General features: G+C 31.9%; 2 protein-coding genes, 1 long non-coding RNA gene and 1 pseudogene across 5 annotated transcripts; 2 read left to right on the plus strand and 2 right to left on the minus strand.

The window, feature by feature from the left end:
- The first annotated feature begins 964 nt into the window (after positions 1 to 964).
- Positions 965 to 23,004, plus strand: LOC107491151 (uncharacterized). Of its 2 annotated transcripts, none has more exons than XM_052262007.1 (7): positions 965 to 1,599; positions 1,685 to 1,918; positions 4,565 to 5,154; positions 5,876 to 6,068; positions 6,328 to 6,392; positions 6,486 to 6,696; positions 22,613 to 23,004. In XM_052262007.1, exons 2-7 carry the CDS (start codon positions 1,772 to 1,774, stop codon positions 22,964 to 22,966), a joined length of 1,560 nt encoding a protein of 519 aa, XP_052117967.1. In that variant the 5' UTR covers positions 965 to 1,599; positions 1,685 to 1,771; the 3' UTR covers positions 22,967 to 23,004. The 2 variants fall into 2 exon arrangements, with proteins under 2 accessions (XP_052117967.1, XP_015967418.1); XM_016111932.3 differs by lacking the exon at positions 22,613 to 23,004 and adding an exon at positions 6,778 to 7,255 and having other exon boundaries at positions 967 to 1,599.
- Positions 10,480 to 13,779, minus strand: LOC107491154 (uncharacterized). The gene is made up of 3 exons (XR_008009480.1): positions 13,338 to 13,779; positions 11,328 to 11,972; positions 10,480 to 11,178 (listed from the first exon to the last, which is right to left on the minus strand). It is a non-coding gene; the product is annotated as an uncharacterized LOC107491154 (long non-coding RNA).
- On the plus strand, positions 14,333 to 17,216 carry LOC107490868 (receptor-like protein EIX2; annotated as a pseudogene).
- On the minus strand, positions 17,722 to 19,453 carry LOC107490867 (non-specific lipid transfer protein GPI-anchored 14-like). 2 transcript variants are annotated; one of them, XM_052262009.1, is made up of 3 exons: positions 18,858 to 19,453; positions 18,047 to 18,154; positions 17,722 to 17,932 (listed from the first exon to the last, which is right to left on the minus strand). In XM_052262009.1, the coding sequence occupies exons 1-3, from the start codon at positions 19,195 to 19,197 to the stop codon at positions 17,778 to 17,780; spliced, it is 603 nt and encodes a 200-aa protein (XP_052117969.1). In that variant the 5' UTR covers positions 19,198 to 19,453; the 3' UTR covers positions 17,722 to 17,777. The 2 variants fall into 2 exon arrangements, with proteins under 2 accessions (XP_052117969.1, XP_052117968.1); XM_052262008.1 differs by having other exon boundaries at positions 17,722 to 18,154.
- Positions 23,005 to 23,022: the final 18 nt, after the last annotated feature.

A 23,022-nucleotide genomic window follows, 5' to 3' on the forward strand; every position in this document is an offset into this window, starting at 1 on the left:
TTTGAATTAATATAATTATTTACTTGATTAAATTAAAATAATAATTAAATAATTTTTTAGTAAAGATTACAATATTTGTTGCTGTGTGACCTATTGGTTTAATATTAAATTGATAATAAATTAGTCATACTAAATTTATTAATTAAGGTTGGCATCAATTAATACTTTTTAACGATCCGATAATATGAAGTAATATATTTTTTAAGAATCCGAGAAGAACAAAGTATATATGATTCATTTTATCTTTTCAACTCTTAATTAACCCTTAGAGTATAGTTTAATTATCAAATTTTAACTTGTTACCAGTCACAAAAAAAAAAATTAACTTGTTACTATTATTATTATTATAACAAACCATAAATGATATAAGAAACTCATTTCTTCATTCTTCCATCTCTTTGGTCAATACTTTACTTATTTTAGTCATTATAATCACAAACTCAACTCATTACAAAAAGTTGATGATTTTTTTATTGACTAGTAATTAATTTAAAAAATATTTGAATCATACACAATATCCATTCAACTAACATCCTAGAATATTAGTTATTCCGAATCAAAGTATTATAAATACATTGTTAATTATCATGATATTCACAAATAAAAAAAAATTCTATTACAAAATTTATTTTAAAAATATTCTATTGACAAATATGCAGTGTATAACAATTAAAATTTTTTAAAGGTGTAATTCAATTATCATATCTTTATATATAATATATATAATTTATTAAATAAAATTTATTAATTTTTATTCAATAATTATTTCCAACACAACCTAGCATACTATAAAACCATTTCAGCTGCTAATTTTTTAGTATAAACAATGTCTCCATACTAATGGAGGTAAAAGTCAATTGTGGCCATAACAGCATAACTAGCCAAATTCCTGAGATGATCATATCATATATCATATATATATAAAATACAGTATAGAACTCTCAGGTCTGTACCGCTAATTCTCTAACTTCTGTAACTGTACGGTTCTAAAATTGTGGCCATCAAGTTTAGTTCACAACGCCATCAAAAACACACGTACCCTTTTGTCCTTTCTTTATTTCACTTCATATATCTATCTTTCTATCTATGTCAATGTTAATGTTAAGGTGGCCTTTCGTATTCATAATATAAACAACAGAGTAGCCTATCTCATGCACTCCTTTTTCAATTCACACACACCCTTCTCCTTCTTCTCCTTCAACTCTCTTCTCAATGATTTAATCATTTCTTTGAGTCTCTTTCTTTTTGTCACATGTAATTTCCCTTCTCTCTCCCATTTTCTTTTTCTTCTTTATCAGTTATGTACATGTGAATCTCGAATCTACCCTCTACTTTGTTAAAAAGTTTTATCACTTTTTTCTTCTCCTTCATATTCTCACACCACACAGCACAAAATAAAGGAGAAGAGAGAGAGATAAAACCACTGGTTCTTAAATCTCTCTCTGTGTCATAACGATCAGATAGCGAATTTCCACTGCTCAATCATGTAATCAGTTCAATTCCCTATTTCTATTTAATTCTTATTCAGCCACCATTTCCCAAAAGAAAAAAAAAAAAACAGAGGAAGAGAAAAACAGGGCTCCTATTTCAGCTGCAAAGGTATATTTTCCATATCCAATTGGCTTAAACTTCATTGACCCAATTGAAGGTTCATTTCAAAGTTTCCATCTTTGAACCATTTCAGGTACAAGGGAGCTCCAAGCTCGAAATCTCAACATAGGATTGGTGTTGGTGTCTTGTGCTGAGTGTGTGACAAAAAAACAAATAGAACATGAGAGATACCAACATCCTTGTGGTTGGTCAAGACGGGATTTTGCGGCCGTTGATGAAGACCGCGACGAGATCCACGACGGTTCTAGTGTTCTCTATGCTCTTCATATTCGGCGCGTTGGTATACACGCTCCTTCTCCCCTCGCATGTAAGTATTTGTACTTAAATTAACAATTTTAATGGGCAATTAAATAACATTCTTTTACCCTGTTTTGGTGCAAATGCTTTGATTGGTTGTGATTGTGAGTGAGGTTTGCTATTTTTAACGTTTCTTTTTGTTGAGAACGTTACCCTTGTCTCGTACCAAGATTGTCAAGGGTAGAAATGGTTATCGATTCCCCCTTTCTCCCTTTGTCGTTTGCTTCAATATTGGTTTCATCAATAATTGATTGATTAGTGGGATTTATAAGAGGATTTTTCTTTATATGGGTCATATATATGTGTTTTGGGGTAATCAAGTTACCATGCACATTGTTTATTGATAATGCATTAATGTTAAAGTTGAGTGAAAGATTGAGTCAACTTGGCTGAAAATTTAGGTGTCTTTAAATTTCATATGAAGTTGATAGTTAAAATTAGTTAAATAATTTAATAATTTAATTAAATTTTTTATTTAATAATTTTCAATTATCAACTCACGTAAAATTAACTGTAATTGAATTTTCTATGGTCAACTTGATATATAATAATTTCATCAAAATATTTTGTTAATTTGTATTTTAAAATATATTTTTATTGAAATGATAGTAATTTTAAGTTATTAATATATTTAATATGTTAAAAGTTAAAAAAATTATTATTTATGAATCGGAGCATTTATTATTATATTAGTAAAAATTTTTACTATAGAAATAAAGTTTAAAATAAATTTGACGAGAAATTGTGTAGTATTTAGTGATCACAAACACTTGAGTCTCAAAACAATACATTATTAAATTAGAAATAATGTCCACTCTATTATTGGCTTGTTATAAAGTCGTGAGATTTCGAAATTAAAGCAATACTTTTTCCATACTAGTTTATTATTGGAGTAACAAACTAAGGGAGGTAGTAAATGCTTATATATAGCATATGTAACAAAAAGAGAAAAAGGAAAGAGAAGAGAATATACCATATAGAAGTCCTTTAATCTATAAATACTTGTCCTTTTACATGTGTGTAGTTTATGTAGACCCAAGGGCCAACAACCATGTAGCTAGCTAGGTTTCTTGTGACTTGTGATCTGTGAATTTGTGATACAATAAATGAGGCTCTTACACATAAGTAAAGGCAAGTGTTAAGAATATGATACTTGATTTGTCAAATAAAAAATAATTAGGTGTGGGTTGATACTGGCTGAAAAAGGCAAAACCAAAAGAAAGTTTATTTTTTTAAAAAGTAATTAATTTTGGTGTATGATAATAAAAGAAAGTATATGATTATTCAATTAAATTGTTGTATTTAAATAATTTTTAAATTTTAAATAATAAATTCAAAATCATTTACTTTTATTAATGTAATAATATATAATTAAATTTTTTTATTAATTTTTTTTACAACCTCTAGTATACAAAAATTAAATTCTGATGAGAATATTAGATTTGTGCATTGTCTGAAAAGCCCATGAGGTAATGTACCTTTCATTAGGCAATTTGATTGAATTATTGTAACACTATGATAATACTAGCTGGTAAGCACTAAGCATTTTTTTTTTTTTTGGGTATTGAGAAATTAGAAAGACTTATCAAGATGTTAGAAAACTCCAAGTCCTAATTCCTAACAAGCGCCGCTTTTGTCGGGTAATGTCACAAGGAATTGAATTGAATTCCAACACATGAGAGAGATAGACTTGTATGCCACGTGTCCTTATGTGGGAGCCACTCATGACTTTGATAGTCATGCATGGAATCTATCTTGGATCCATTAACTTACGTTTTAAGTTTTTAACCCTAAAAAAATGGTTTTTTAACCGCACTGCACCTAACTGGGACAGGTGTTCCCTTCTTATACTACATGTACTTCTTTTCTTGGTTATCTAACATCAAACATAACGTTATGGCGTTTACCTTTGAAACAATTCTCATGCTAACACTTGCATGCAACTTAGGTAGGTGACATTCAACGTTGTTTTCAAGTTGAACTATTTAGTTACGTGTTTGAGCTGTTGTTTGTTTCTTGATTAATAATTTCTAGTTGGCTCTTGGTGTTTGTTTGACTATTTGGTGTTATCATTACTAATTGATTTTCTAGTATTATTTGAGTTATATGCCCATAAATGTAGATAAAAATCAGGGTAGAAGTGTAATTTACTAAAAACAAAAGTTATATATATGCTTAGAGAAGTATTAATAAGCTAGTACCTAACCTTGACTAATTTGCCTTGTTAATCATGATGATGTATTGAAATTATGCATTGAAATCTAATAGGTATTTCCAATGAGATAGGTACAACATTTGCATGCATTGAGTTGGAAGGAATTATACTTGTCATTGATTAAAATAAAAGAGAGAGCATTTAATTTATTTTTCTTTAAAAAATATATTATTTATATTCCTTTTTATTTTATACACCGAATTAATATAAATTCTTTTGTTATTAGATGGATAGTAAAATTATGTCATATAAATTTTGCATCTTATTCAAAGACAGTAATTTTGTTACTCTCTAATTGATAATGTCATTTTTATTTTTTTAATTTATTTTAAATAAAAATTTTAATTTAAAAATGCACAAAAAAAATCCATTATTAATTTTGTTTTCTTTTGGTTAATCTTAATTTATTTCTTACCATTTGGTGTTGTGAATACTTTTTAGCAGTTAATAATTTTTGGAGGCACACCTTCCAAACCACTACTAGCCACAACAGAAAACAACAATGTGCCTAAAATGACCAAAATGCCCCCAAAGCAAATAGAGATTCCACTAAACTGCACTGCATACAATCTAAACAAAACATGCCCCAACCATGAAGAAATCCCAGCCGACAATCAAGACCGTTTACCAAGCTCCACGTGTCCAGATTACTTCCGTTGGATCCACGAGGATCTAAGACCATGGGCCCACACCGGCATAACAAAGGAGATGGTAGACAAGGCTAGAAAAACAGCAAATTTCAAATTGGTGATTCTCAAAGGGAAGGCTTATTTGGAGACTTATGCAAAAGCGTTTCAGACAAGAGATGTTTTTACAAAGTGGGGGATATTGCAATTGTTAAGGAGGTATCCTGGGATGTTGCCTGATATGGAGTTCATGTTTGATTGTGTTGATTGGCCTGTCATTTTGGCTGAACGTTATGGTGGTTCTAATTCTAATAATGCTAGCAATGTTCCTCCACCACTCTTTAGATATTGTGCTAATGATGCTACATTGGACATTGTCTTCCCTGATTGGTCCTTTTGGGGTTGGTAAGCACATTTCACTTTAATTTTGATTATTGTTACCATTTAATATGTGTTCAAATTAATTATATTCGCAATCAAATCCACCATGTTAGATATACACTAAAATCAATTACGTTATAAATACATATTTGATGTTTATAAAATAATTCATTTATTTTGTCTTACACAAAAGTTTGTTATAGTATTTTGTTGTGAAATATCTAATTCTTTTGGTGGTGGTTGATTATTTTATTAGTATGAAAATAACATGTATGAATCTATATATAGATACTAGTAGTTAATTTTTGGTATTTATTGAACATTTTTTATTTGTAATTCAATTATATTATGTATACACAAAAAATAAGCTATTAAATAAGTTATCTATATATAATATACTATAAAATACAAAATACACATTGAAAATATATGAAATAACACATTTATACACCTATAAAGTCACTGATTTTTTTTATATGCATAGCATTTTTGTTCGCCATTACTGTTACTTCACATATCAAGTAGATACACATTTCTTTATTATTGAGTGAAGCGTAGATCCTATCTAATATGAGTGTCAAACCTGATCTAACAGTAATGTAATGTGTATCGACTCAATTTATTAAACAAATCAATGCATATATCTGTATACAATTCTAGTATGATGAATTGCTGGTTGTATAGCAGGGGAATCAGATGATGCTAAAGAAAAGTTTGAATGTTGATTTGTGTTATGTATGTATAGGGCTGAGATTAACATAAAGCCATGGGAGATTTTGTCAGGAGAGATGAAAGAAGGGAACAAGAGAACAACATGGCTTAAAAGAGAGCCATATGCTTACTGGAAAGGTAATCCTGATGTTGCTGACACAAGAAAAGACCTCATGAAATGCAATGTTACACATCAACAAGATTGGAATGCTCGTATTTATAAACAGGTATTATTCTTATTATTATTAATCTTACTTAACTAGTGCTGTTTTTTCCTATATGATTTTGTCAGCTAAGTGTTTCAGGATAGAAAATACGAATACAGAAAGGAAAGATATTTTGCTTATTTTTGTATTTGTCTCAATAATATTTCTTTAAAAAAATGAAACTTTTTGTTAAGTTCAGAATCAATAGAGTGATATAGAATTCAGTTTCATCCTCTTTCAATTTCTCATTCAATCTCAAACTTCATCAATTTCGTTTCAGGATTGGATAAAGGAATCAAAAGAAGGGTACAAGCAATCAGATTTGGCAAGCCAATGCATTCATAGGTCGGTATAATATTCATACTTTAGATTCATACTCATACATTTATCACTAAAATGTGTTGTTCTTTCTAATTTCCAAATCATGATTCAGTGCAGATATAAGGTGTACATTGAAGGTTCTGCTTGGTCTGTTAGCCAAAAATACATTCTAGCATGTGATTCTGTCACACTGCTTGTAAATCCACACTACTATGATTTTTTCACAAGAGGGTTGGTTCCAATGCAACATTATTGGCCAATTAAGGAAGATGACAAATGCAGATCCATTAAATTTGCTGTGGAATGGGGCAATACTCATCAGAATGAGGTAACCTCAAACTCAAATTCAAAGTTCAACTTGTTCACTAAGAAATACTGAAGTCTAACTCAATAATATATAATTCATCAGGCTAATAGTATTGGAAAGGCAGCAAGTGATTTCATCTATGATGAATTGAAGATGGATTATGTGTATGACTACATGTTTCATCTCTTGAATAGTTATGGTAAACTATTTAGATATACACCCACTTTAAGTTCTGAAGCTGTTGAGTTATGCGTGGAATCAATGGTTTGCAATGCTAAAGGAAGAGAAAGACAATTCATGATGGAATCAATGGTGAAGGGTCCAGCAATCACCAACCCTTGCACCATGCCCCCACCTTTTGACCCTCCATCTTTGCATGAAAACTTGAGGAGAAAAGAAAGTTTAATTAAACAAGTGGATTCATGGGAGAAGAGTTATTGGGGGAAACCAAAATAATAAATCTTGATGTATATCAATTCTTTTTTTGCCAATTGAATTCTAAGGCATATAGTTTTAGATTATATATGTATTATTTTTTCTCCCATATATTAGCATCCTCTTTTGGCAGGTATAAATAGAAGGGCAATTTACCCAAATAAATAAAGTAGATAAAATCTTTACTTAAATACACAAAATAGAAACATGTTATGTGTATGTGCAATTTTTCATTTCTATGTAATCCGTGAGAAGCAACCACGGTTTTTAATTTTTACATAAACCGTGGCTGCCTAAGACGGATTATGATTGTTTTGTGTTGTGTGTAAACCGTGGCAAGTAGCCACGGATTATGAAGGGAAGAAGGAAGTCATAAACCGTGGCAGGTTCTCACGGTTTATGAAGATGGCTAGATGGTGATAAAACGTTGTGGGAGGGAGAGGGAGAGGGACTGAAAACGTATCTAATATTTCTTATTAGAAGAGTTTCAGAATTTGAGTGAAAAAAAAGAAAAAAATTAATTTTTTTTATATCTTATTGGATAAAAACGTATCTAATATTTCTTATTTTTTATTAATGGTTTTAAAATGATTAAAATGAATAATTAAGCTAAATTTTTTAGATCTTATTCAATAAAAATATATCTAACATATTAGTTCAAAATATGATCTCTTGTTGGATTTTAGATGTGTGGGTTAATAATTAAAACCCTTAAGATTTATTTTTTGGATTTTAAAATTAAAATCTTTAATTTTACTGAATATAATTTTTGGATATATATTTAAATGATAATCTTTTAATAATTAAAAATGCTAGAACTAAAACAGAAATTTTAAATTTTAAATTTCAGTTTTATTTAGTTTGTATTTTGAATATGTATTTAATTTTAAAAAGATACTAAATATATTTAAATGTATTTATTTCAATTTTTTTAAATTATTATAATAAAAAACTAAATAAAGGATCACATTTAAAGGATTCCTTAGTCTTCAAAAGTCTCTTTTATCTTAATATTTTACGAATTAAAATGCTTCTGAAAAATCACTAGAAGAAAATATATGAATTTAAACTTCTGTAAATATGAAGTTGATGTACAATATATTTCATACTCAAGTAATAAAGTTTTAAATCAAGAATCCTTTAAAGATTCATTATTTAGTTACTATTTTTATTTTATACACGAGTTTATATTAAGCAGAATACTCATCCCAATCCAAAATCAAATCATGTCCCCATTGACAATAAATACGCCATTGGTATTTAAACTTTATAAAAAAAAATTCCATTCCTCAAGGCTTCTATTCTATGTAAGTAAAAAAAGTGTAGTTCAACTCATGCATATAGCATGCTAATGGTGCTAACTGCTAATGCAAATAAACTTCAATCAGAATTATGTTCTTTCACACTATATTAAGCAAACAAAATTTAATAGGAGCCCACTCACTCATCATATGATTGAGATTCTGTCTTTTTTTTTTTCACTCAAATTCTGAAACTCTTCTAATGGATACTACTTATCAGTATATCAGTCCCTCTCCCTCTCCCTCCCACAACGTTTTATCACCATCTAACCATCTTCATAAACCGTGGGAGTCTGCCACGGTTTATGGCTTCCTTCTTTCCTTCGTAATCCGTGGCTACTTGTCACGGTTTACACACAACACAAAACAATCATAATCTATCTTAGGCAACCACAGTTTATGTAGAAATTAAAACCCGTAGTTACTTTCCACGGATTATATAGAAATAGAAATCGCATTATTCCGACGAAAGGATCATCCTCTGAAGTAATGATTTTGGCCATTCCCCTTGTGATCACACTGCAACGGAAAACCAATTAGAACCGAAAAGAAAAACAAAGAACCCTAAAAGAAATATACCTCAGCTTCATGTTGAGTTTTGGATGCTTGCGTTTCAAATCTGTTACCACAGTCCCTGCATATGTACATGAACTTATCGTGCTTGTGGCTAGCATGTTGTTCCAAACAATCTTTGCAATGAACTCAGAGAAGACAGAAGAGAACTCGAACGCAGCTTGGAGGAAGCACCGAAGCAGCCATCTCTCGTCGCCGTTCCTCAACGTTCAGCCACCGTCGCCGACCTCGCCTTCTGCCTCCGTCGCGCAGCCACTGTCTTGACGGTGCCAGTTCTGTGCCAGTTTTGCAGAACACCATTGAACCTTATTACAAGTTAGCATACATAATAAAACCCCCTCATGAATTTGCCAATTCTGATTGTTTTTTTTTTTTTTACAAAGTTCAATGGTTTTAAGGTAGTTTACCTGCCCCACATTACACGGTTAGCACCAAAGCTAGAGACAATTTGAGACAAGAGAGTTGACAAATCCGGATAAGGATGCTTTTCTCTTGAAACTCTGAAAAGAGCACTAAATTTCACATACATCTATTCTTCTGTGCACAGTTGTTCGATTTCTGAAATATGCAAATCAAGCCCCTGAAGTTGTTGAACCATAGTCTTTTAGTTTCATCAAATTAATCATTGGTCACAACTGAAAATATTTACACACGTTCTCACATGAAAATTTATTTTGTTTATTAAAACATGATTTAAAATAGATATTATTATTTTAGCTTATTTTAACTTATAACTCTATGTAATACTAGTATTTAAATTTATAATATTGATTTAGATATAATATTGATTTTGACAGAATATATGATTTACTTGTAAATAATATAATTGATGTGATTTATGTTGATTATAAACTAATTAGATTGTCAATAATTAGAATGAATATTTGCATTTAATATAGATTTAGCGTAAATCGATATATAATAAGAACTCTCCTTTATCATTGTTATGTATTTTTATTCTCAAACACATAATACTACAAGCCAGTTACAATGATAAAAATGCGAAGAAATATTTCGATGGCTTATATGCATTTCAAATCTTTAATGGGTGAAATTATTAGTTTAAAATTTTAATTTTTTTCTTTTTTACTTATAAGACAAAAATTAAACTATTAACACTCAGCTAAGAGAATATAAACGTAAAATAATAGTTTGAACGTTAAAATAAGAGTTAAATAATCTAAGTAATAGTTATAATAATAAGAGGTGGTAAAGAAAATAATTATTATTTTGCTTGTCTTTTCTTTTTATATTTGGTCAATCTTCAAAATATAAAAAAGGAATCAATATTTTAGAGATATATAAACGTGATTCTTTTACCGAAGAAAAAATCCTTTCAAAATATATAAAGAATTTGTACATTTTGTAAATATAGAAAATTCAACATTTTTGAGATATATAAACGTGATTCTTTTGCTGGAAAAAGGAATCCTTTCAAAATATATAAAGGATTTGTACTGGAAAAAGGAATTCTTTTCTCCAACACATCAATTCCAAATTCTATCATCTCGAGTTCATTCCTCATTGCAACATTGAGATTATATTCTTGTTTTTTTTTTTTAATTTATTTCCCAACAACGTGGCTCATACAAATTTGCTAGTTTTATATATAAATTCCTTCTTAAGCTTGGATAATAGTTTCCTATACAAATAATACTCAACATTTCCTCCACCTTGCTTGAATCTTATTGTTGCATCTCCCTCTATTTTCCAATATTTGGTATGATAGACCCAAAGTTCTTACATCATGTGTCTTGTAAGAAAGTATAATCTCCAATTTTCACCTCTTAAGTTAGCAACACATGTTAGTGCATCTCCAGCTGAACTTATATTCATTGAATTCTTTCTTCTTTTTAAAGAGCCCCGAGGCTGTAAGTATCAAATTTGCTGTTAAGTGTTGGTAAATATCAAACTTTAAGCCCACAAAGCAACGGTTAATAAACACAAGTGGACACAATCGCATAAATGAGTGCACAAATACTAAACTACAGCAACACTTAACCTGAAGCTCAATGATCAATTCTGTGGAGTTGTTAACTGCATTGCTTTGATACGGTTCATCAAGAATGTTCCCTCTCAAAGACCTTTCAGAAGGACTTTCTTCAAAATCTTTCAAGTAGACATTGTCTTCTTTTGAAACTGAGTAGCTACTATTTGCTCCAAGAAGAACACAAGAGTCCAAGTACTGTCCACCCTGCAAAGACAAAACCAAAGTATTCTTCATTGTTATGTTATGTCATTATTTTGGCATACTCATGTATCTTCAAATCATAAAGTGATTCTTTAAAATTTTTTTATGTTTTTTACTTTTAAAAGGAAATTTGATGGAACAAGCCCATTGACCTTAATAACAACATTTTTGAATTGCAACTTCTTCCCACTTCCAACATATATTAAAGCCTCTGAGCTAGCTTCTGTGAGATTAAATCCCTGTCCATCTTTTAGATACAAGGTTCCACCATGGCCATAATAAATGAAATGATCAAAAGTTTCATTGTCAACTATTAAAGGCTTTTAAGGTGAGATGGAGAATTCAGGACATGGTTATACGTAGATTGATTGATCCATAATGACAGCTTCCAGCATGTGAGACATATTGTGTTCTTCATATGACAGCATACTGCCGACTGTTGGAACAAAGAACTCAACTACAGCAAGAAGAAAATCTAGTGCAACCAGCAACTGAGGCCTCTGTATGCACAAAGAAACAAAAGTTGAATCCTGAGCAAATTTTACATCAACAATTAGCGTCGTTGGAACTGGGAAACCATTCTCTTTGACTATGCTACTATTCACTGAGTCCTGGTTTTGCTGATGAGAAAAAGCATTTAGAAGACTGGCTCCAACATTTTCAGGCTTTCCTATTGCTAACCGGAATTCTTTTTCAACACCCTCACGATCATCAAACACACTGAAACCTTGGAGAGTTGCAGAGAGGAATCCTTTTCCATCTGTACTAGATTTATACAGAAGCCATGCACCACTAACCTGCACAGCAGAAAATGAAGAGCTGAGCCACATGAGAATTGATTCTTTTTGGGAAAGTGAAAATTTCACATGATACTTGTCGTGTGTTGATTCACTATATTTCTTCAAACCAATCTAGTTTGTGTAATCTCAACCAAAAAATTGCTTCAAACCATTAATCAAGTTACAAAATATTTGGAATTCATTTGAGGCCACAACATTTAAAAAAAATAAATAAAATAAAATAAAAAATTCTCTTCTATGTAAGATTCTTTCCTCTAATTAAAAAACAAAAAAAAATATTAAATTTCAGTAGCTATAGATATAACCATTCGTATATATCTAAGTATGCTTTTCAGTATTAGTTTCGTCACATAGTATCAGAGCTTTTATGACTACAATGCCTAGAATTCAATCCTTGTTACCTACCAAAAGAAAGAACTTTCAGCATAAAGCAAACAAAACAGAGCAAAAAGGTATCATTTGTTAGAGACAGTCGCTCCATCTCTAGTTTCAAGACTGACTGTTGATCTCATCAAGTGCAGTAGGTTTAGAAGTAATTTCCATTTTCAGTTTGGGAGCGGCTTCATCAACCAGATCAATAGCTGCAGAGGAACCACTGGATATTCATATCAAAAACTATCTATCTATCTATCTATCTATCCATCTATCTATCTTATAACAAAATTTTCAGGCAAATTTTAACAAAGTTTCAGCACATACTTAACAAAGAGTAACAAATTTTTCCAAATCTTTCTGATGTTAAGCATATTACAAAAAGAAACCCAACATTCAGGAGACAGTAACAAAATCATGAAATTTGAACAAGATCAAATACAGACCAAAAACAGAACAACACTCACGGAGCCAAAAAATCAAGAACAATCAGCACAACATACTAAACAGAGCCAGAAATCAACAACAATCAGCAACTAAAATTAGAATACAGCAACATATAATTACCCTAAATCCTAAAATCAATAAATCTATCAACAAAAATTCAAAAACAGCAGATTCAGAAGTTAAAAAACACTAAAACAGCAGCAGCAACATAACAAGTGGCATGACATTCAGAAATCAAAAGCACATCAACAGAGCAAGTAGTTAAGTTACAGTGGTGATATCACTCAGATGCATGTCAATCAAAAATAAAGAACACATAAAAAAGCAAAACAGCAACGCACAAAACAGCACCACAGCAGAAGATCATTCAAAAAAATTATCACAACACACAAAAATAGCAACACAGCAGAACTAGAGCTCATTAATAATCAAATAATCATTCAATAGAAAGTTAAAACACAAAACATTCAAATATTCAGTAATCAAATAATCATTGAAAATGGAATAAATAAAAAACGCAGAAGAAGTTAGCAGTGAACTGACCGTCGAAGTCTAAGGTTTTTTTCTTGGTTGAGCTTCTGCTCTCGGAACTCGAAGGAAGGAAACTGGAATGGAGATGGGTTTTTCTTCTGAGCAGTCTGAGAAGAGGGGGGCAGAATCGTGACGGAGACAGAGGCCAGGCGACGAACACAACTCAGAAGACGGTGGTGGGTTGGAAGAATCTGCGACGACCAGACAAAGACAATGGTGACTGAGTGCCCGATAGACGGCGGCAGGAGCGCGATGGAGCAGGTGAATACCGGGAACTGACGCGCCGAGGTCGAGGAAGAAGAAGCTGCGATTCTTGAAGGAGGAAGAAGCACGGACGACCAGACGACGACGGTAGTGCCTGAGAGCGACGGACGGCGGCCGTCCTTGCGGCGGTGGTGGAGAAGCTAGGTTTCTGTTTCAATTTGGGGAGGAGCTGTTAGAGTAGGGATATTCAAAAGGGTATTTTTGTCTAATTAAATAAAGAAAGGATGTTTAAGTCTTTTTATAAAATTAAATAAATAAATATTTTTAATTTTTATTTAATTAAAAGGGTGTTTTAGTAAAAGTGGTGATATATTATATATTTAAAAAAAAATTAAATACTGACGTGAAAAATAAATTCTATTTGTTTAATTATTATTTGTCCACATCTTAAACGTATCGGTACGTATTAATTTATCATCGTACCGTAGCAATTACCATTAATTTATCATCGTACCGTAGCAATCACCAAAGAAAATATTATTTTCCATTTTTAGAAAAGAAATACCATGTGGATAAACATAGGAGTTGGTTAAAAGTTTGTATAAGAGTAATACTTGCAAAATAAAGTGTGACGAATAGCAGATTTTTTGCTCCAACTCCTTAATAAAAGTAAAAAGTAAAAAATAAAAGATAAATACTTGTACTTCACACAAATTATTCACATCTACATATTCAGAAGCATTTCAGAGTCATATATGTGATAGATATGTTATAGTCACTGATAGAAGCATTTCACATATAAAATGCACTACACTATTGTGTTAAGCAACTACTATTACTATATAGTATATACAATAATATTCCTCCTGGTTTAGTAATTGATCATGGCATCCCCATATGCAACTCAATCTCTTCTCTCGATTCTGTCATCATTCTAACAACCTTCCTTCACTTCAGTTTATGCATGGCAAAAGGGCTAAACATGACATGAGAAAGAAAGGAATGCACTCCTCAGCTTCAAGCATGGACTCTCAGACCCTTCTAACAGGCTCTCATCATGGTCTAATGGAAAGGACTGCTGCAGATGGCTAGGAGTTCGCTGCGACAACATCACCGGCCTAGTCGTGGGACTCAATCTCAGCACCCCGCTCAACTTGCCTTACATGGAGTTGAGTGGTGAGATTAGTCCTTCCTTGCTTGAACTAGAATCTTTGATGAGCCTGGACTTGAGTTTGAACTATTTTGTTCATACTCAAATACCAAGCTTTTTTGGCTCAATGAAGGGACTAAGATACTTGGACCTTAGCTTAAGTGGATTCATGGGACTAATCCCTTATCAGCTAGGAAATCTTTCAAACCTGCAGCATCTTAATCTTGGATACAACTAGGCTCTTCAAGTTGGTAACCTTAATTGGATTTCAACTCTTTCTTCATTACAATACCTTGATTTGAGTAGTACAGACCTACATAAAGAACTTGATTGGATTTAAGTTTTTGGTGCACTTCCTTCCCTTTCCGAATTGCACTTGGAGAATTGTTAAATTGATAACTTAGCACCATCAAAAGGGAAAGCCGACTTCACAAATCTCCAAGTGCTTGATCTTTCAAACAACAATCTCAATCAAGGGATCCTTTCATGGATTTCTAATTTGAGCTGAACTCTTGTGCAGCTCGATTTGCGCAGTAATTTTCTTCAGGGTGAAGTCCCTGAGATGCTATCAAGAATTCAGAACTTGCAGAGCCTTGTCTTACAAGGAAACCAACTAAGTGGGGAACTTCCAGATTCATTAGGCAAGCTTGAGCATCTTGAAGTCCTGGATCTCAGTAACAACACCATCACAGGTCCTATTCCAGCATCATTGGCGAATTTATCATCCTTGAGGACGTTAAATCTCGGTCACAACCAACTCAATTGGACAATTCCAAAGAGTTTTGGATCCTTGAAAAACCTTCAGTATTAAATCTTGCTTCAAATTCTCTGACTGGTGGTATGCCTGAAACTCTAGGAATTCTCTCAATTTTGGTGACATTAGACCTTTCATCAAATTTGTTGGAAGGACCAATGAATGAATTGAATTTTCTGAAACTTTCCAAATTAAAGGAACTTCGAATGTCGTCAACAGAACTATTTTTCAGTGTCAATTCTAGTTGGGTGGCCCCTTTTCAACTTGAATATGCTTTGATGAGTTTCTGCGGAGTAGGTCCTAAGTTTCCAACATGGCTTAAGAGGCAAAGTTCTCTCAGGGCCTTGACAATGTCCAAATCAGGTATCTCAGACAAGGCTCCAATTTGGTTTTGGAATTGGACTTTGCAGCTCGAATTCCTGGATCTCTCTAACAATGAGATAAGTGGAGATCTATCTAATGTCTTCTTAAATTCCAGCATTATAAATTTGAGTTCTAATCTATTCAAGGGTCTATTGCCAAGTGTGTCTGAATGTTGAAGTGCTGAATATTGCCAACAATTCAATCTCAGGACCGATTTCTCCTTTCTTCTGTGAGAGGATGAATGGTAATGATACTAACAAGTTAGCCGTGCTCGATGTTTCGAACAATCGCTTATCCGGTGATCTTGGTCAATGTTGGATGAATTGGCAACCTTTAATGCATTTAAACTTGGGCACAAACAAATTGTCTGGTGAAATTCCAAACTCCATAGGGTACTTATCTGGACTAGAGTCTTTGTTGTTAGATGACAATGCCTTTTCTGGATCAGTTCCTTGGACAATGCAAAATTGCTCAATGTTGAAGTTCATTGACATGGGTGACAACCAACTTTCTGATACATTACCAGCATGGATATGGGAAATGCAATCTCTAATGGTTCTTCGCCTTCGATCCAACAAGTTCAAAGGCAGCATTACTCAGAACATGTGCCAACTTTCCTCCCTCATTGTACTGGACCTTGCCAACAATTCCCTCTCAGAACAATTCCAAATTGTTTGGATAGCTTGAAGGCAATGGCTGGTGAAGATGACTTCTATGCCAACCCTTTGAAGTACTACTATGGATTTGATTTCAACTATGATAACTACAAAGAAAGTCTTGTTTTGGTTCCAAAAGGAGATGAATTAGAGTACAGAGACAACTTGATCCTTGTGAGAATGATTGACCTCTCAAGTAACAAGCTATCTGGGGCTATTCCAACAGAACTTTCAAAGCTATCTGCGCTGCGGTTTCTGAACTTGTCTAGAAACTATTTGTCTGGAGAGATACCAAAAGACATGGTAGAATGAAATTGTTGGAGTCCCTTGATCTCTCGTTGAACCAAATTATGGGTGAAATCCCTCAAAGCTTGTCTGATTTCTCCTTTCTCAGCTTCTTGAACCTATCATACAACAACTTATCAGGTATGATCCCAACAAGCACTCAGCTTCAGAGCTTTGAGGCACTTAGCTACACAGGTAACCCTGAACTTTGTGGTCCTCCTTTGACAAGTAATTGTTCGAGCGTCGAAGAGTTGTTGGGTGCTGGTTCTGTTGAACATGCTGATGGGATTTTCTTTGATACATCTGACTTTTACAAAGCTATGGGAGTTGGATTTGCTGCAGGGTTTTGGGGGATTTGCAGTGTTATTTTCTTTAACAGAACTTTCAGGCATGCTTATTTTCGTGTTCTTAATCACTTGGATGATCTTATTTATGTGTCCATAGTCCTGAAGATAAGAAGGTTGATTGCTAAATTATAAGTTTACATTCTAAGTGTGTTATCACAAGGTTGTCTTTGTTAATATAGTGAAATGGTGTCATTTCAGTTTTTATTTACTTTCATTTGTACTCAAAGTTCTCAGTTCTCGGATGTTTGGAAAACTGAGAATGTAGCTCTGCAGTTAAGATTTTGGTTTATGCTAATAGCGGTTCCTTCAGTAACTAAAGCTAAAATTTCAAGGTGTCATTGATGTGAGTATAATCATTCCTAACATATTACGACTATGTAGTAATTTCTTGTCTTCGGAAGATTATATTTTATTTATTTTTTCATTTTAAGGATAAATTTATGTTGCTTGTTACAGAAAAATAAACTTATTTTGCAGATGCCTTTTCCTAATTAATACTATAACAATATTTTGTAAAGTCGAACATTTCTTTGTATTTCTTCTATATACATCCATAGAGAAGAAAAAAGATTGAAATTTGAAGGCTTGTGTCTAAGAAGCTGCCAAGGGATTATTAAAGGCAAAAGAACCATTGAAGTAATAACAGATTCTGACATAGTTTAGATGTAACAATATCAACTATATTTTCAATTTTCAAGTTTCAACATTACATGAATCTTGTTGTACTATATGAGCCAGGCTAAAAAAAACTAGAAGTTCTGCAACCAAAGTTTGTAACAATACCTTTCCCTTATAAGAAGCACCATTGTTTGTTGGGAGGGTATGAGTTGATGCTGTGGTTTCTCCAACTGTCAAATACACACAATGGAACTCAAAGCGCTTCCAAGTAAAACCAAACTTAGAGAAGGAAAATACAATATTGCAAAAGTAAAAAGAAAGTATGGTTTTGAAAGGGTCATCACCAGGAGGATGGGGAGAAGGACTAGTACTATTGGATCCACCATTGGAGTTCTGACCAAGTTGATTGAAAGCTTGAGCTTCAGCTGATTTAGGATCCAAGTGCAGAAGTGCTGCTCAAACACACATATTCAGAAATAGTTTTATCATGCAATGTTGGAAACTATGATTAATGTAATATAGTTTGTTTATATATGGATTTTTATTTTCTCCTTGACGGAAGATTATAATTAATGTCATGTTAAATAAACTATTTCTATTTAGGACTTATAACCATAACAAGTATTTGTGTTTCAATTCAATATATTGTAAAAGCATGTCATTGAAGAAAAACAGAACACCCAGATAATCAAATTTAAAAAACTGAACTGCTACATGATATCACGAAACCATCTCCCTCAAAAACTTAAACTATTTAAGTAGAGGCACATGAATAATTTTATATCCGTCATGTTCGCTTACAAAATAATCTTTTGGGGTACATAGTATATAAAGAATGAAAAATCCCTTAAAAAATATTTGAGTTATAACCCCTTATATACTATGTACTCCTTATGTACTCCTACTATATAAAAAAATATAAATAAAAAAAAATAATCTAGGTAACAGGGGTTAAAGTGTAGATAATGCACAAGTCCATCCTACCTTATGCTGAAATCCAAATTTTTAATTAGAAGAATTCGGATAACAAAGATCGAACTCTAAACTTTTTGATTATGCAGGTTCTGATACCGTGTCAAGGAGCATCTCTCCCTAAAACTTTAGCTACTGAATTAAGATGCATGAATGGTTTTATATATAAAACACGAAACGTACCCGGACACTGAGAGAGATTATCTGGAGCTTTGCAAAGTGAAGGAAGGGCAAGAGCAAGTGTGAGGTTAACCTTCAAGCCAAGGTCAGGATCATCTCTATCTTTGATGATAAGACAAACACACTTCTTCTTGTTTTTTATGGCTTCTATGATTCCACTGCAGCAATCTGCTGTGGGAGATTTTGCATCACCACCAACATATGGAAGACATGTTGCAATACCATTTAGCTGCTCTACACATTTCTGTTTCTCTTGTGCTGTATCCCCCATTGCATTGTGGATCAGCATCAACATTATTGGTGTTATTAACACTAGCATTGGTGATGTTGAGGCCATTTTCATTTGTTAGGAATAAAATAGCATATGTAAATTATAATCTATGTGGATCAAAACCTTTTGAGTATTTATATATTGTTGATTATAGAGTATGATGATTATGTTGAAACAAACAAGTAGTGGTTCTACAAGAGAAGCATCTGTCTATTTGAATAACCGATTAATGTCAGGTTTCTTTTTAGAGTTTAGATGTGGAAGGACTGGTTTGTGAAGTCAAACAAAAACTAAAAGCATATGGTAATTTGTGATTGATGAACCTATTTTTAAAGTAGTTTTCTTGGATCATTTTGGTTTCTATTTTCGGTTTTAAGCAAATCATATTGCCTTGAAAAAATGTATCTTGGGTTCTATTTTTAGTGTTGATATTTCTTTCAAAATATATTTAACTAGCTTCAGTTTGATTCAGTCAACATGAGACTGAGTCAGTCTTTTAAACAAGGACAAAAGTAGGCAAAACACCATTCAGTTTTAAGTGTGTGGGAGCCTGGGACGGATTTACTCTTTAAGTAGTGGAGGCAAGTTCCTTGACTCTGAAATTTAAAAAATTTTTAGTAGTTCTGAATAATAAAGAAGGTAAAGTAGATTTTTTGTCCCTAAAATTTGACAAAAGTTTCAAAATACTCTTATTTTGTTTCAATTTTGTCCCAAAAGTTTTCGATTTTCATCAAATATACCCTTAACAGTTAATTTTTCAAAAAATTTAAAACTAATTTAACAACAATTTCATAAGAACAACCCTCAACACAAGCAAATTAAGTATAATTTTCATCTTCTAGAATGAGACCCGCGTGATGCGCGGGGCAGTAAATTAATGATAGTATATAATAAAGATTAAAAATTGTTATATTTTGTAGAATTAAATTAAATGTGTAAACTAAAGTTAAATTTAAAAGGTATTTTATTGAAAATAATTTGTAGTACAAAAGATTTGGATATTAGAGTTGTATGTACAAAATTACATTTTTATTTGGTGGTTTGATTTTTGCATTTGTTTTAGTTGATGAACTTAGTTTTCTTATGTGGCGCTCATCCTCCTTTTTTGTTTATTGGTTGTTGTTAGAGTTGTTACTTTCTTCTTTCTGTGTAAGTTCTTGTGAAGACATGTTCTTTATGAATTATTGAATTATATGCACTTTCTATTGTGTTGTTTGTTCCATCTTTACAAGTATGTTTTTCTTCCAAAGATGTGTCTTAAATTTGTATAGTTTTCTTTCTCCTTAATCCTTTGATGGGTATGTGATATTCGTCTGATGATATTAGTGTTGGCGAAGTTGGTTCCTATAATCAATGAATAATTTAAACTAGAAATAAAAATGATGACTAAAATAACTAAAATAAGTGATTTTTTTTAGTATTATCTGTTTTATTTGTTGTAATGGGTGATGAAATTTAGTATTTTTGGTTGGAACAAATATCCTGATAACAAATGGGTGTTGAAATTTAGTTTTTTTGTTGAAACAAATGTCTTGTTAATAGTGTATTGTTGAGAACTTTCTTTAAGGTTAAAATAATTTACATTGACTTCAAATATGTTGCACAAATTTTTCAATTGATGTCAATGTCATTACTTGTCTGAAGTGCCATTAGATTTGAAGCAGTTGTACCAAACAATTTTTTTGCTTCGCCATCAAATAGTACAAAAGTTGTACCATTTTGATCTGAAACATTCAATTGAATTTTGAACCTAAAATAAGTATTGAGTTAGTAACTAATAATTTAATAGATGGAATTATGAAAAGTATATAGAGTTACCTTATTGTTGGATATTATGGTGTTTGATTACAGTGCCACAAATGTAGTTATCTCCTTTTTCACATGCTTTTTTCGTACACTTTTCACATTCAACATAGTTATCTCCATTTAGTATGTCTGAGATGTTGTGTAGTTCGAAAATAATTTTTTTGTTCAAATTAGTTATATTCGTAATCAAATTCATCATGTTAGGTAGCCACTAAAATTAATCACGTTATAAATACATATTTGATGTTTATAAAATAATTCATTTATTTTGCCTTACACAAAAGTTTGTTATAGTATTTTGTTGTGAAATATCTAATTCTTTTGGTGGTGGTTGATTATTTTATTAGTATGAAAATAACATGTATGAATCTATATATAAATACTAGTAGTTAATTTTTGGTATTTATTGAACATTTTTTATTTGTAATTCAACTATATTATGTATACACAAAAAATAAGTTATTAAATAAGTTATCTATATATAATATACTATGAAATACAAAATACACATTGAAAATATATGAAATAACACATTTATACACCTATACAGTCACTGATTTTTTTTATATGCATAGCATTTTTGTTCGCCATTACTTTTACTTCACATATCAAGTAGATACACATTTCTTTATTATTGAATGAAGCGTAGATCCTATCTAATATGAGTGTCAAACCTGATCTAACAGTAATGTAATGTGTATCGACTCAATTTATTAAACAAATCAATGCATATATCTGTATACAATTCTAGTATGATGAATTGCTGGTTGTATAGCAGGGGAATCAGATGATGCTAAAGAAACGTTTGAATGTTGATTTGTGTTATGTATGTATAGGGCTGAGATTAACATAAAGCCATGGGAGATTTTGTCAGGAGAGATGAAAGAAGGGAACAAGAGAACAACATGGCTTAAAAGAGAGCCATATGCTTACTGGAAAGGTAATTCTGATGTTGCTGACACAAGAAAAGACCTCATGAAATGCAATGTTACACATCAACAAGATTGGAATGCTCGTATCTATAAACAGGTATTATTCTTATTATTATTATTAATCTTACTTAACTAGTGCTGTTTTTCCTATATGGTTGTCAGGAAAGTGTTTCAGGACAGAAAATACAAATACATGAAAGAAATAAATAAATGAAATTTTTTGTTAAGTTCAGAATCAATAGAGTGATATAGAATTCAGTTTCATCCTCTTTCAATTTCTCATTCAATCTCAAACTTCATCAATTTCATTTCAGGATTGGATAAAGGAATCAAAAGAAGGGTACAAGCAATCAGATTTGGCAAGCCAATGCATTCAAGGTCGGTATAACATTCATACTCATACATTTATCACTAAAATGTGTTGTTCTTTCTAATTTCCAAATCATGGTTCCATGCAGATATAAGGTGTACATTGAAGGTGCTGCTTGGTCTGTTAGTCAAAAATACATTCTAGCATGTGATTCTGTCACATTACTTGTAAATCCACACTACTATGATTTTTTCACAAGAGGGTTGGTTCCAATGCAACATTATTGGCCAATTAAGGAAGATGACAAATGCAGGTCCATTAAATTTGCTGTGGAATGGGGCAATACTCATCAGAATGAGGTAACCTCAAACTCAAATTAAGTTCAACTTGTTCACTAAGAAATACTAAGGTCTAACTCAATAATATAATAATTCATCAGGCTAATAGTATTGGAAAGGCAGCAAGTGATTTCATCTATGATGAATTGAAGATGGATTATGTGTATGACTACATGTTTCACCTCTTAAATAGTTATGGTAAACTGTTTAGATATACACCCACTTTAAGTTCTGAAGCTGTTGAGTTATGCGTGGAATCAATGGTTTGCAATGCTAAAGGAAGAGAAAGACAATTCATGATGGAATCAATGGTGAAGGGTCCTGCAATCACCAACCCTTGCACCATGCCCCCACCTTTTGACCCTCCATCTTTGCATGAAAACTTGAGGAGAAAAGAAAGTTTAATTAAACAAGTGGATTCATGGGAGAAGAGTTATTGGGGGAAACCAAAATAAAAATCTTGATGTATATCTGTTCTTTTTTTTTTTTTTTTTTGCCAATTCAATTCTAA

Source organism: Arachis duranensis, chromosome 5, assembly GCF_000817695.3.
Source record: "Arachis duranensis cultivar V14167 chromosome 5, aradu.V14167.gnm2.J7QH, whole genome shotgun sequence".
In the NCBI taxonomy this organism is placed as follows: domain Eukaryota; kingdom Viridiplantae; phylum Streptophyta; class Magnoliopsida; order Fabales; family Fabaceae; genus Arachis; species Arachis duranensis.